Source organism: Monodon monoceros, unplaced genomic scaffold (genome assembly GCF_005190385.1).
Source record: "Monodon monoceros isolate NGI ecotype Baffin Bay Population unplaced genomic scaffold, NGI_Narwhal_1 Super_Scaffold_21, whole genome shotgun sequence".
Taxonomy (NCBI): Eukaryota; Metazoa; Chordata; class Mammalia; order Artiodactyla; family Monodontidae; genus Monodon; species Monodon monoceros.
The window spans coordinates 160,040,002-160,052,042 of NW_021703778.1; the positions used below are offsets into that span (position 1 = coordinate 160,040,002).

At 50.1% G+C, this 12,041-nt stretch overlaps 1 protein-coding gene across 7 annotated transcripts in view; it reads right to left on the reverse strand.

The window, feature by feature from the left end:
- Positions 1-12,041, reverse strand: part of FOXN3 (forkhead box N3) — a 403,885-nt gene that overhangs the window by 232,423 nt on the left and 159,421 nt on the right. For 4 of the 7 annotated variants that reach the window (XM_029238650.1, XM_029238649.1, XM_029238644.1 and 1 more), the window contains exon 3: positions 1,794-2,350. In XM_029238650.1, the coding sequence (XP_029094483.1) occupies positions 1,794-2,336 (543 nt within the window). In that variant the 5' untranslated portion in view covers positions 2,337-2,350. Of the gene's footprint in view, positions 1-1,793; positions 2,351-3,108; positions 3,845-6,073; positions 6,239-12,041 lie in introns of those variants that run through there. The other 3 variants (XM_029238651.1, XM_029238646.1, XM_029238648.1) reach the window with 2 other exon arrangements.

The following is a 12,041-nucleotide window of genomic DNA, read 5'->3' on the forward strand; positions in this document are numbered from 1 at the left end:
CAGCAGAGCCAAGTCCGGAGGTCGGTCTTAGGATGCCCATGCTCGGATGCGGAGGGGAGGAGAGCAAGTGATGGACACCTGGGGACAACAGCAGTGCCCCGCGATTGTTACAGTTACATAAAAATAAGTACGTAACTGGGAAGGCAGGGCCCAGAGCACTCAGGAGTGTTCACACTTGCACGCTGGATCCAGGCACCACCTGCGCCCACGGTCAGCGGCAAAGCTCCGCAGTCTCCACATCTTTCCTCTTCCTGGGCAACACCCCCCTCAAACCCCGCATGCCCACACTCCATCTTTTTTTTCTTTTTCTGCGGTACGCGGGCCTCTCACCGCTGCGGCCTCTCCCGCTGCGGAGCACAGGCTCCGGACGCGCAGGCCCAGCGGCCATGGCTCACGGGCCCAGCCGCTCCGCGGCATGTGGGATCTTCCCGGACCGGGGCACAAACCCGCGTCCCCTGCATCGGCAGGCGGACTCTCAACCACTGCGCCACCAGGGAAGCCCCCACGCTCCATCTTAACATAAACTCTGGGTGAACAGCACCTGCAGACAAACGTGTCCAGTGGCAGCAAGGAAAAATAGGGCTTCACCACTGCCACAGTCGTAGTCTTCCAGGCCAAGGACAAGTAGAATCTTCTCAGGCTCCAGATTCAACTGGAAGCACATACCTGTTCCTGGAAAGAAAGAAATGAAAGGCCCCAACCCTGCCCAGCTGCTGGCCCACTCCAGAGGGGGCCTGAGACCGAACCTGAACTTTAAAAAGGATGGAAAGCAGACCGCCAGCTCCACACCACAGCACCACTAACACGGAAACCAAAACCGTGAGAATAGGGCAACACGAAAACTTTGTGGAGAGTACGTTTTCTGGCAAGTTATTTTAACTGTGGCTACGTTACTTTTCAGAACCCCAAGCTAGGTCACAATTTTGATTTCCAGCTCTAACAGTCAATCCTATTTCTACCGTACCTATTGTGTTCCTTACAAGAAAAATAAAGCAAATTATTAAAACTGTCTTCCTTTAGTGAACCACGAAGCTGGAGCTTTAAAGGCTTGAAAGTCAAAATTCCACCTTCTGAAAGTCAGTCTTACCCTCAGCCCACCTTCCATACTCAGAGGGAGTTTCAAAGTTGCCAAACACTTTGTAGACACCCGATTTCAAGAGAGTCACCTGGGCAATTCGTGTCTTTGGTCTTGGAGTATAGAAGGATGCTCAAATCACCCCCCCGCAATGTCCACCACTGTCCATTTATTCCAGAATCCTGGACCAGCTGCCTTTCTCCAAGTTAATATTCAGAACGAAAATAGATGCCATTTTTTTCTAGCCCTCAGTGGCAACTTTCCTCAAATACACACACACACACACACAGACACACAGACACACACACAGACACACACACACACACAGACATCTATATATATGTATGTATGTATACACACACACCTCATGGTTCATGGCTGCTATCAGAATACAGACCTTTGTTTGGTGTCCAAAACCAAAGGGGGACCCACCCACCGACTCTGAAGGACAATGATACTCAGAACCAATCAAGTCTGTAAACCACCGTTTTGTAACCATGTTCCCCAGTGGGAAACCCTCAATCTGGCTTTAGAAACTCCAAACACAGGAAAAGGAAGTTCTTGACAATTATCTAGATGAATGAAATGAGATAGAATTACCCGTGTTTATAACTGCTACTTCCCTGTGGTGAATTTACATTCCTGAACATTTTTTATTAATGGAGAAACAGGTTTAATTTCAAAAAGAAAAACGTGAGTTCCAGACCCAGAGGCTTACCTGACTCCTCTCTTTGTCCACTTTCTTAAAACACTTATTCAAGGACAAATTATGTCTCACTGAGTTTTTCCACCCAGTAGGTGCGTTTGCAAAATACGGAAAATGTTCCAAGATCCAGTTGTAGATATCCTTTACCGGCAGGCGCTTGGTTGGAGAGTCCTCGATGGCCATAAATATGAGGCAGCTGAAGGAGTAGGGGGGCTTGCAGTTGGGGTTCTGCCTGGCATCGTAGGGCATGTCGGAGTGGGCAGGGGATGGGGGCGTGTCATCGTCCAGGTCCTGGACGGGGCTGACGCTCCGCAGGACAGAGTCCCCGAAGCTCTTCAGCAGGTTCTTGCTCTCGTGCAGCCAGTTCAGGTTGGTCAGCTCTTCATCTTCCATGGCCCCCTCTTCTAATCGGATGTCAGGCAGAGAAAAGTCGAGGTCATCGTCTTCCTGAAGGGCCTTGGAGAAACCGCTGTCCCGGTAACACTGACTCAGCCCACTGGAGACACTAATTCCTGAGCTTTCTGGCTTCTTACTGGGAGGCATGACTGGACCCATTTACGTGAAGGCTCCTGGGAAACACACGACAGAGAGAAGACGAGGCGGTGAAACCCAAAACAGAGAGGCAGCCATGCCCTCCCTAATGATTATGCCCCCCTCCCACCCCTGCCACCTCTGTGGACCCCCTACCACTTAGGGACATCCCCTCACAGCTCCCACACTGAGTGACATTAACCGACATTCCACCACACAGAGATGCCCGATTAACAGTAGTAAATTCGGTCTACCACGCACATAGCACAATGACCTGTTACCCCTTAGGTACAAGACAGGAAATGTTCACAGCACCTTTAATGTGCACATGCCAAGAAAAGAATGGGAGGGGGAGGGGTGGATTGGGAGTTTGGGATTAGCAGATGCAAACTATGATATATAGAATGGATACGCCTACTGTATAGCACAGGGAACTATATTCAATATCCTATGATAAACCTCAATGAAAAAGAATACAAAAAAGAATATATATATGTATAAAATCACTTTGCTGTACACCAGAAACTAACACAACATTGTAAATCAACTATACTTCAATTAAAAAAAAAAAAAAGGGAAATCCCACAATACCTTCTTCCTGATCTATGAAGACTCTCACTGTGACCCTGGAAAAATCAGTTATTGCCTGCTGCCTCAGTTTACCTATTATACATGAATATGTATACATTCTTTCGAGCTGCACAATAAACACCACAAAATAAGTGCAACCACAGCCCATGTCACTTTGGGTGACAGGTCTCACTGTTTATCTTTCTCAAAAAAAAAAAGGACATACCTATAAGTTTAAGGCCAGTTGGTTCAGATTAAGTTCATCTCTTTCCATACAAAGACCGCTGCAACTGCCTAGGAATCAAAACTATGGTTATGATGAGCATCAATTTGGTAATGTTTTATTTGATTTTTTTTTCCTTCTTTCTCCACAAGACATAACCTAAAACTGAAACTTTAACATTTGGCAAGTCTAAAGAGCGATGCCAAGGAATTCTGTGGATTCAAACTGGAGGAGGAAGTACATTTAATTTCTTTGGGACACTACAATCTGAACAAAAAAGTGAGTAACGTCAGACACCACACAAATACATGGGAATGTGAAGATAAGCCATTAACTGAAGTTAAAATCGGTGAAAAAATTCAGGAGAGCAACCACGAGCTTCAATACAGGAAGGCAAATCCAACAAAAACTGCTACAGAATTCTACTCTACCCCTCCCCCATTGTTATCAATGACCTAGAACAGGGAGTAAAATATCTGATGAGGAAAGACAATGGGGGAGGTGACAAGTCCACAAAAAGAATGACCCCGACAGATACAAGGCACATTCAACCCTGAAGCACTCAATGTGAGATGGAAAGAACAGTAAGATAATGAAAGAGGTCTCCCACTCTCCGTCTACAGTGCTCAGACAATGCGCTTGGTGTCTGTTTTATCCTCCACCCCACCCCTGAGTAAGAAGATCAAGCAGTCTATCTAGAAAAAAGAATGAACACATCAAGAGCAAAGACATGATCATTCTAAGGCTCAAAATGCCCACTGATAACATGCCCAAAATAACTGCCACTTCAGCTAGGGAAGCTCTAGAATGAGATTCTAGAAAGCATAATGTGGGGCACTAAACAGCTAGTCAAAGGTGCCTGAGAATGGTAGCAGGCCCCCTCCCCAGAAGTGGACAAACAGAACCTACAGACCAAAGGCCTGAGGGGGAGCTCTCTGGAGCTGCTGGTAGATGTCCAACGCTAAGGACAGAAAACATCCACAGAGACCAAAGTCCCATGAAAGCAGGGCAGTTCAGATACCTACCTCGGGTTCATCCACAGGGAATATTTTTTCATCAAAAAAGGAGGCTAACCTGAGTAGTACAGGACACATTTTAAAGAATAATCTAGTATCTTAAATTAGGGGGTAAGACAGAGACCAGCCTGATTCTTTTAACTTCTTTACGAACAAATCAAAATTAGGCTTGTCTCTCTCAAAGTTTCAACGTACCCCCATCAAAAAACCTAATTTTCTGATAACCAGGAATATCCACATGGTCGAGTACAAAAGAGAACAACGACCCAGCCACTGAAGTCAACTTTAGCTCCAGAGGAAAGTTTTATGTCTCCTGAGCTTCCAAACAGGAAAATTATATCATGGCTGACAGTAAAGTAATTTAATTGCACTGTTGCTATGACAACATGCTGCTCTCTTTCTTTTTAATTTGCTTATTTGTCAGTAGCTTCCCAAAGGAACCAACACGCTATTCTCCACGTTTTCTTTTGTTTTAAACAAACATTGCCAGCTATATGGTTTTATTAGAAAAACAGCACTGTCAAAAAAAGAGGGTTACCGGGGCCCAGCACCCTTGGATCATTTGTCTGCTTTGTGTTTCTGTGCCCCCCGTGTTCTCCAACTGTTAACTACATCCCTATAAATCCCGCATTTTATAGCAACGGTATCAAGAGCTGCTGATCACTACAGTTCCATTTTAAAAAACAGTTCCCAGAAACCACAGCTGAGGAGTTTTCCATTATTATACTCTAACTACATAATTCACCAAATCTTTCTTTCCTCCTATTTTAGAGGGGGGAAAAAAAAAGAATCCGGATCATGTGAGTCTGCAGTTAAGCAAACATTTTTAATCTGCTGCCAATAAGGTTGCTCCACCGGATCCGCAAATAGTTATTCACTAGTGACCTCCTTAACAATTTTTCGGTTTGCTATTGGTTACGTCCCCCACACGCACACCCTCTTCTTGTTTTTTTATGACTCGCTGTGTTTTCTTATCTTTTTTTCCTTTTTAACGGAGAAAACGCAGCAGGAAAGCTAGTTTCTTGCCCACTACCAGAGGGCTCCAAATAACTGACAAAGACATTACTGGCCCAGCTCTGAACAGATGCTCAATGTGAACTTTAAAAAGTTGAGAAATCCTCTCCAAGCCGAGCAGGGCAGTTGCGAGTTTGGTGGGGGGGGGAGGGCAACCCCCCCACCCTCTGCGCGCGCGCACGCACGCACGCGCTCCACTCCAGTCTACTGTACTTGTCAAAAACATTTCAAGGGGACCTGCGGGAGCGGCGATTGGCTGCGTCCCGCGTCAATCAGCGGCGTTGCCAGGCAACGGGGAAACTGCTCTTCTGCCCGTATACAGGGCAATTGGGAGCTCGCATACCTTCACTGCCGGTCAGATGTCATAAACCTTTTATTGGCCGCACCGCGGCGAGCCTTAAAAACACATCAATAAAAGCCCGCCGTCCCCCAACTTCTCCAGGACCCAAGGAGGGTTTCAAAGAGGGCCGGGGTGAGGAGGAGTCAAGCCTCGAGAGTCTCCGGAGACTCTCTCTGCCGGTGCCAAGCCTGCACAGTTTGGGGAGGGGGGGGAATCTTTGTTAGGAGGCTGTCTGTCGTCTTGGGGTCTCCCCTTGATCGGCACCCCCTGCCCCGGCCCGGAACGGCGGGGATCCAGTCCTTCGCGGACAATACTAACTCTGTTCCTTTAGGGCGGCTTTTCGGAAATCGAGGCACCGGGAAACAGCCCGCACGTCGGGGCAGGAAACTCTTCGGACTGGGCAACTTCCCCGCTCGGGGGCTCCCGTCTCCCCGCCCGGCCAGGCCCCCCAATCCCGGGCCCTCTCCCCCAGGAAATGCGGAGTCCCCGGTCAGCCGAGAGCGGCGAGGTCGCCTCCTGGACGGCCTCGAACAACTGCCCCCGCCCCGAGTCACCCAAATCCCATTCGGGCGCTGGCGGGAGCGGGGAGCAAACTCACCTGGCCGGAGCGGGTCGCGGGGACGCGGGGGCGCCGCTGCCCTTCAGCGGGAGCCGACAAACTTTCGCAGGCGCCCAGCGGGCATAGCTTGGTGGCCCGGCTAAGGACGCGCGGACGCGGCGCGGCGAGCCCGGGGCGGCGGGCGGCAGGGGCGCGGGGGTCGCGGCGCGGCATGGGACCTGCGGCGTCCGCCGGGCGCGCCGCGCGTCCTCCCGCCGGCCCCGCCGCTCTCCCCGCCCCGTCCCGCCTCCCGCTCGCCTCCGCCGCGGCGCGTCGGGCCGGGGCGCGCCGAGCGGCGAGAAATTGTTTCCACTGCAAACAAAAAAAGGCGACACATGACCAGGCAGGAGGAGGGGAAGCGCGGGGAGGGAGGGGGGCGGAGGGGAGGGACGGAGCGGAGGGGGCGGAGGGAGCGGGAGAGAGGGAAAACGTGGGCCGGGCCGCCAGCGGCCTGGGGCGCGGGGCGCGGACCCGCCGGGGCGGCCCTTGCCGGAGATCCCCACGCCACGATCGGCCCTGCTACCCGCGCCCGGGCGCTCCCGAGGCGCAGCCGGAGCCGAAACCCGGCTGGGCCGCGCGGACTCGCTTCCCGCGGCCTCGCGGAGCGGGGGTGGCCGGCGCGGGCTCTGCGACCCCGGGCAGCCGCGACCGTGATCGGCGGGTCTGGTGGGGCGGGCGGCGCGCGGCCTGTCCCTTCCCCGGGCTCTGGCCACGCGGGCCGGCGGGCACCGCGCCTCTGGCAACGTGTCCCCGGAACGCTCCTACCCATCCGCATGCCTTACATGGCTCGAAAGTAAAAATAAAAAGAATTACGATGCGGGCGAGGCTTGCGAGGGGGAGAAGAGATTCCACTTCTCCCCAACTACGGCGTCCTGGCGGGACTCCCGGGGGCCATCCCCAGCCCTCCTCCAGCTGCCACCTCGTGCCCCGGGAGGAAAGGCACAAAGGCACCGCAGCCTCCCGCCCAGGTGGCTGCTCCTCTCGTCTGTCCGCAGGCGCGTGTCTGCCGGGGGAGGGAGGGTGGCCATTACAGATTACAGAGCAAGAGGCCCGTCCTGAAGGCCAAACCGTGGGGCCTCCAGTGGGTTGTGCTCAACGCCCCAGCCGACCTCTAAGCCTCCAGCGAAAACAAGCCTCATGTCTTTCATGTTTAGAGCTTCCACGAACCCCACCGACAACTCGCAGGGCCACCACTCCAAGTCTCTAGGCACCTCCAAAGATGGGCCACCCGCTGCTGAAGCCACACCAAGAGAGGATGAAAGGAGAGTCCAACAGGACACCCTGGTAGTGACAAATAAAAATATGATTGCACACCACAACCAGGTAACCAAATCAGCAGGTTCCTGCGCAGAAGAGAATCCCAGGTCATTCTGCCGGCCACCACCTGAGCCAGAGGACAGGCCCTTTTGAGCTCTCTGAAAACCGCAGGAAAACCAGTGAGAAGGCCCGGAGTGATCTCAGTCAGAAACCCCTCCAGGTTGCAGTACCTTGTAACCTAGCCAAAGGGGGAGAAAAATCCCACTGGGTTTCTGAGTTTTTTTAATTTCCAAAAATAAGGAAACCCCAATCAATCTGAGAGTCGTTCCACTTCACAAAGCTCCAAGATGGTGGGTGGTAAGTTTTCAGCAGGGCACTCACCACAGGCCTTATTACTTACCAGTGCCAAGGCAAATCCCACCCACCTGGGAGATGATTCAGAGGTGAAGGCCCAGGGGCAGCCTGAGGTCATCCAGCCCCACCCCTTAAATTACTGAACACTTGACCTACCCCAAGTCACTAAGCAAAAAGTGTGAAGCAAGAGGGACAAAGGAGATATATCTGAAGTCCTGAGTCAAAGTTTCTAAAGGTCAGAAGTGGTAACAAAGCCAGGACAGGAGCTCAGTCTAATGCAGATACCTCCATCTGCCTATCAGTTGAGGCTGGTGAATCTCTCATCAAAGGAACCAAGGCCAGAGACCTTTGCTGCCTTGGGGAGGAAGAAATACTCCTCTTCCGTCCTCCCCTTCAACTGCCAGGTCCCAAGCCTCCCCACCCGACCACACTCACACACCGTAGGTGGAAATCTCCATGTTAAGTAGAGGTGGCAGTTATGTTCACCCCTTGTCCTTTCCTTCTTCCTCAGAGCTCAAAAGGACGCGATGTAAGCGCGTGGTTATTGTACAAGGACTGTGTCTAAAGCAGCCATCCTATGTGAACAGAAACTTAAAGACGCAGCAAGCTTAGGGCCAGGAGCAGCCCCTGAGCAGAGGGTGGAGTAAGGTGAGGTAAGCTGCCTTTCATGAGCTCACCTCTCTTACCCTCTGCGGCTTTTAGTTTCTTCCATTCTCAAACATATTTCTTAATTTCTCTCTCCCGTTACCAATGCAGCAAGAGTTGTGAGAAGGTATCATCATCCTTAAGAGGAAGTGGTGGACCAGCGCTGCCTGATGTGGAGAGCGGGGTACACGTGGTTGCCTGTCTGTCTGAAATGGGGAATACAGACCTTTGCTAAAAGCCAAAAGAAGGCTTAGAGTGGCCTTTCCACCTTATAATTCCATAGACTCCTATCTCTGGGACCTGCTCCCTGACAAACGGGGGCAAAAGCCAAATTCGCTTAGGAACAGCCTCGTTCTCAATTCCCCTCTTGAACTTTCAGGAAGGACCCTTGTGCCTTAGAGCCAGAGAAGCCTCAAAGAAACAAGTGGAACTGTTTAAATCATTGTTTCACAAACACGTTTGACAGCAGAATCCCAGGTGTGCTCTAGAACTCACTTTGGGCAACACCTATTTCCTGACTGGGGACTTGATGGGACCGTTCCACGGCCCTATCTGGGCCTGGGCTGAGAGTACTTGTATCTGGGACCGGGAGAACCCAGATTCTAGCCCAGTCAGTCCGCAATCAGCATGGGACCCCAGGTTCCTCCTCTGTGGAGAGGACTGGCCCTCGCCGTGGTGTTTTGTGCTTTCTTCTCCAACATGCCCTGGAACATTAAAGCCCCGCCCTCATCACTGGTTATTTAGCCAACGTGATTATTTATGAACAGTTCAGTGTAAAGCCCCGCGATCCCTCTCCAGGCCATCGTAACAACTGAACTGATGGCAGTGAGAGAGGGCTGCAGGTGAGAAGACCTGAGGGATTTTCAAATACGAGGAGGAATCTGAGGCAGGCCTGGAAAGACGGGCTTCTGAACAGGATCCTTCAAATTGACTCCAGGGAAAAGGATACCCAAGTGGGAACTTGGGTCAAGCCTGGGACAGGAAGCACAGCTGGACTGCGTGGAACTGGGGCGTCATTAGGTGGTTTTCCTCTCCATTCACCTCTTTCCCTCTGAGACCAAGTTGTCTTTCCTACCTCCCTCTATATGTCTGTCCACTCTCCTCCCTGAAGGCCGGCTTCCTCTACTCATGCATCACCACACATGGCTGCCAGTGGCAAGTGCAAAGGACCTTCTGATTGCCAGCACCCACCACCTTCAGACTGCCTCAGCCTTCCGCTACATAGTTCAGATTCCCAGGGAAATAAACTGATCGGCTTGGCCTAATTCAGGTAACTCTTCCCTTCTCCCCTCCTAACAGCAGGAGGCATAGTAGAACCATCTGGTACAACAGGGCTGGGGAGGGGAAGGGAGGTGACTTTGGAAGGAGAATAATAAACATAGGTCCATAGAAACGGGGAAGGGACATTCTAGACCTGAGCTTCTCAATTGGGGATACCTGGGAAGCCACACCTAATAGATCAGAATCTCCTAGGACAGGTCCCAGGCATATGCACTTTGAGAAAGTGCCACGGCACAAACTGCTTTTTCAGGCAGGAGACGTGAATGGCGCATACAGATTTATCAGCTATGACTTGACTGTATTAGAAGATGCATTCGGGACTTCCCTGGTGGCACAGTGGTTAAGAACCTGCCTGCCAATCCAGGGGACACAGGTTCGAGCCCTGGTCCGGGAGGATCCCACATGCCATGGAGCAACTAAGCCCATGCGCCACAACTACTGAGCCTGCGCTCAAGAGCCCGCAAGCCACAACTACTGAGCCCGTGTGCCTAGAGCACATACTCCACAGAGAGAAGCCACCACAATGAGAAGCCTGCGCACTGCAACGAAGAGTAGTAGCCCCGGCTTGCCACAACTAGAGAAAGCCCGTGCGCGCAGCAATGAAGACCCAAGGCAGCCAAAAATAAATTAAAAAAAAAAAAAAGAAGATGCATTCATTCCTTGAACAAATATATTGAGTGCCCACCAAGAAGTACATGACGTTATTAGGTTCCAGGGATACAAAGTTTTTGTTCCTTATGGAGCATGCATATTAGTGGATAAGCGAGGAAACATCCTATCACAAAACTCCCTGAATGCTAAGGTAAGCAGTTTATGTACAGTAATCAGAGGGGAAGAGGAACTCATTGAGTATTTTTGGATCCAGAAGTTGCTCTATCAGAAATATGCTTTAAAAAAAAGAATAGCTTTTGCCTCTAGTAGATAAATAAGTCCTAGAGCCCTAATACACAGTACGGTGATTACACACAACAAAACTGTATTATAAGCATTAAACTTCCTAAGGGACTAGATCTTAATTATTCCCAATACTAGAAGAAATGATAATTATGTGACACAATAGAGGTATTAGCTAATGCTGTAGTGGCGATAATATTTCAAACCAGTATGCTGTACACCTTAAACTCACACAGTGTTATATGTCAAATATATCTCAATTTTAAAAAAGAAGAATGGGATCATGGACCCAAGATGAGTTTTGGGAGCAGAAAGAAGGAAATGGAAGACCAAAAGTAGACAGAACCAATCAGAAAGCACTGCAGTAATCCATACAGAAACAGATTATCTTTTTTAACATTTTTTAATACGAAAAAATGTTAAAATAGTAAAATAGTGTTTCCCCCTGCAGGGTTGAGTTATGGGGTAATTTTTTTGCCTGCTTCTTTCATACTTGTCTATATTTTCCAAATTTTCTACAATGAGTACCCAACACATTTATAATGTTTGAATAATAAAAGGGGGTTCCATTAGAGCAGTGGTTCTCAAACCTGAATGTGCATCAGAATTACCTGTAGGGCTTACGTAAACTCAGCTTGCTGGCCCCCACCCCCAGAGTGTCTGATTCAGTAGGTCTGAGCTGGGGCCTGAGAATTTGCGTCTCTAGGAAGCTCCTAGGTGATGCTGTTGCTGGTCCAGGGACCACATTTTGGGACCCACTGAATTAGAAAGTAGTCAGTGAGACTGGAAAAAATGAATGCATGAGAGGCTTCACAGGAAGAACCAAGAGAATCTATCCAATGACTGAATATGAGAAGACAAGAGATTATGTTCAAAGATAACTCCTTAATTGTGGGTTGACTAAGTGTCTTTGAGATAACACGTGAGAATGCTGTCCATCGTAGTAAAATAGTTCCTCACTTCCTTCGGAAGAGACACCCAGGACCACAGCTGGAAGACCCTCCATCTCTTGGTGAGTTTCAAAGGCTCGTTCAAGCATCCTTTGGGCTTTCCAGTTATCCCCTCTTGGGGTTTTCCTCTTGTGCGTCCTTGGTGTTTACCTGACAGGTTCTGAAGGGTGGTGCCTGGGAAAAGGCTTATTAGAATTTCTCCAGCAGGGATTAGAGCCAGGAGGCTTATATGAAGAGGGAAGGAGGGCTGTAGAGTAAGGGAAAGTACAGCTGAACCCGTGGAGGGACATTCATTAGCTCAGGTGCCCTAGCCAAAGCCGAGCCTATCAAGTCACCTGCTGGAAGCAAAATGGAAAATATAGAACCTGTCAGCTCCTCTTTGAGCATAAACAGAAGTGTGAGCTGATGATCCAGAATCCAGATTTAGTCAATTCATTCAGTCAAAAAGTACTTATTAAGCATCTAGCTATACCATGCCCAGTACTGTGTGGAGGGCACTGGGAAGGAACTGGGAGAAATAAAAGATGTGGCACTTGCCCTCAAGGATGGGGAAGATTCAGTGAGCATTTATGAAGCAACCACAATTA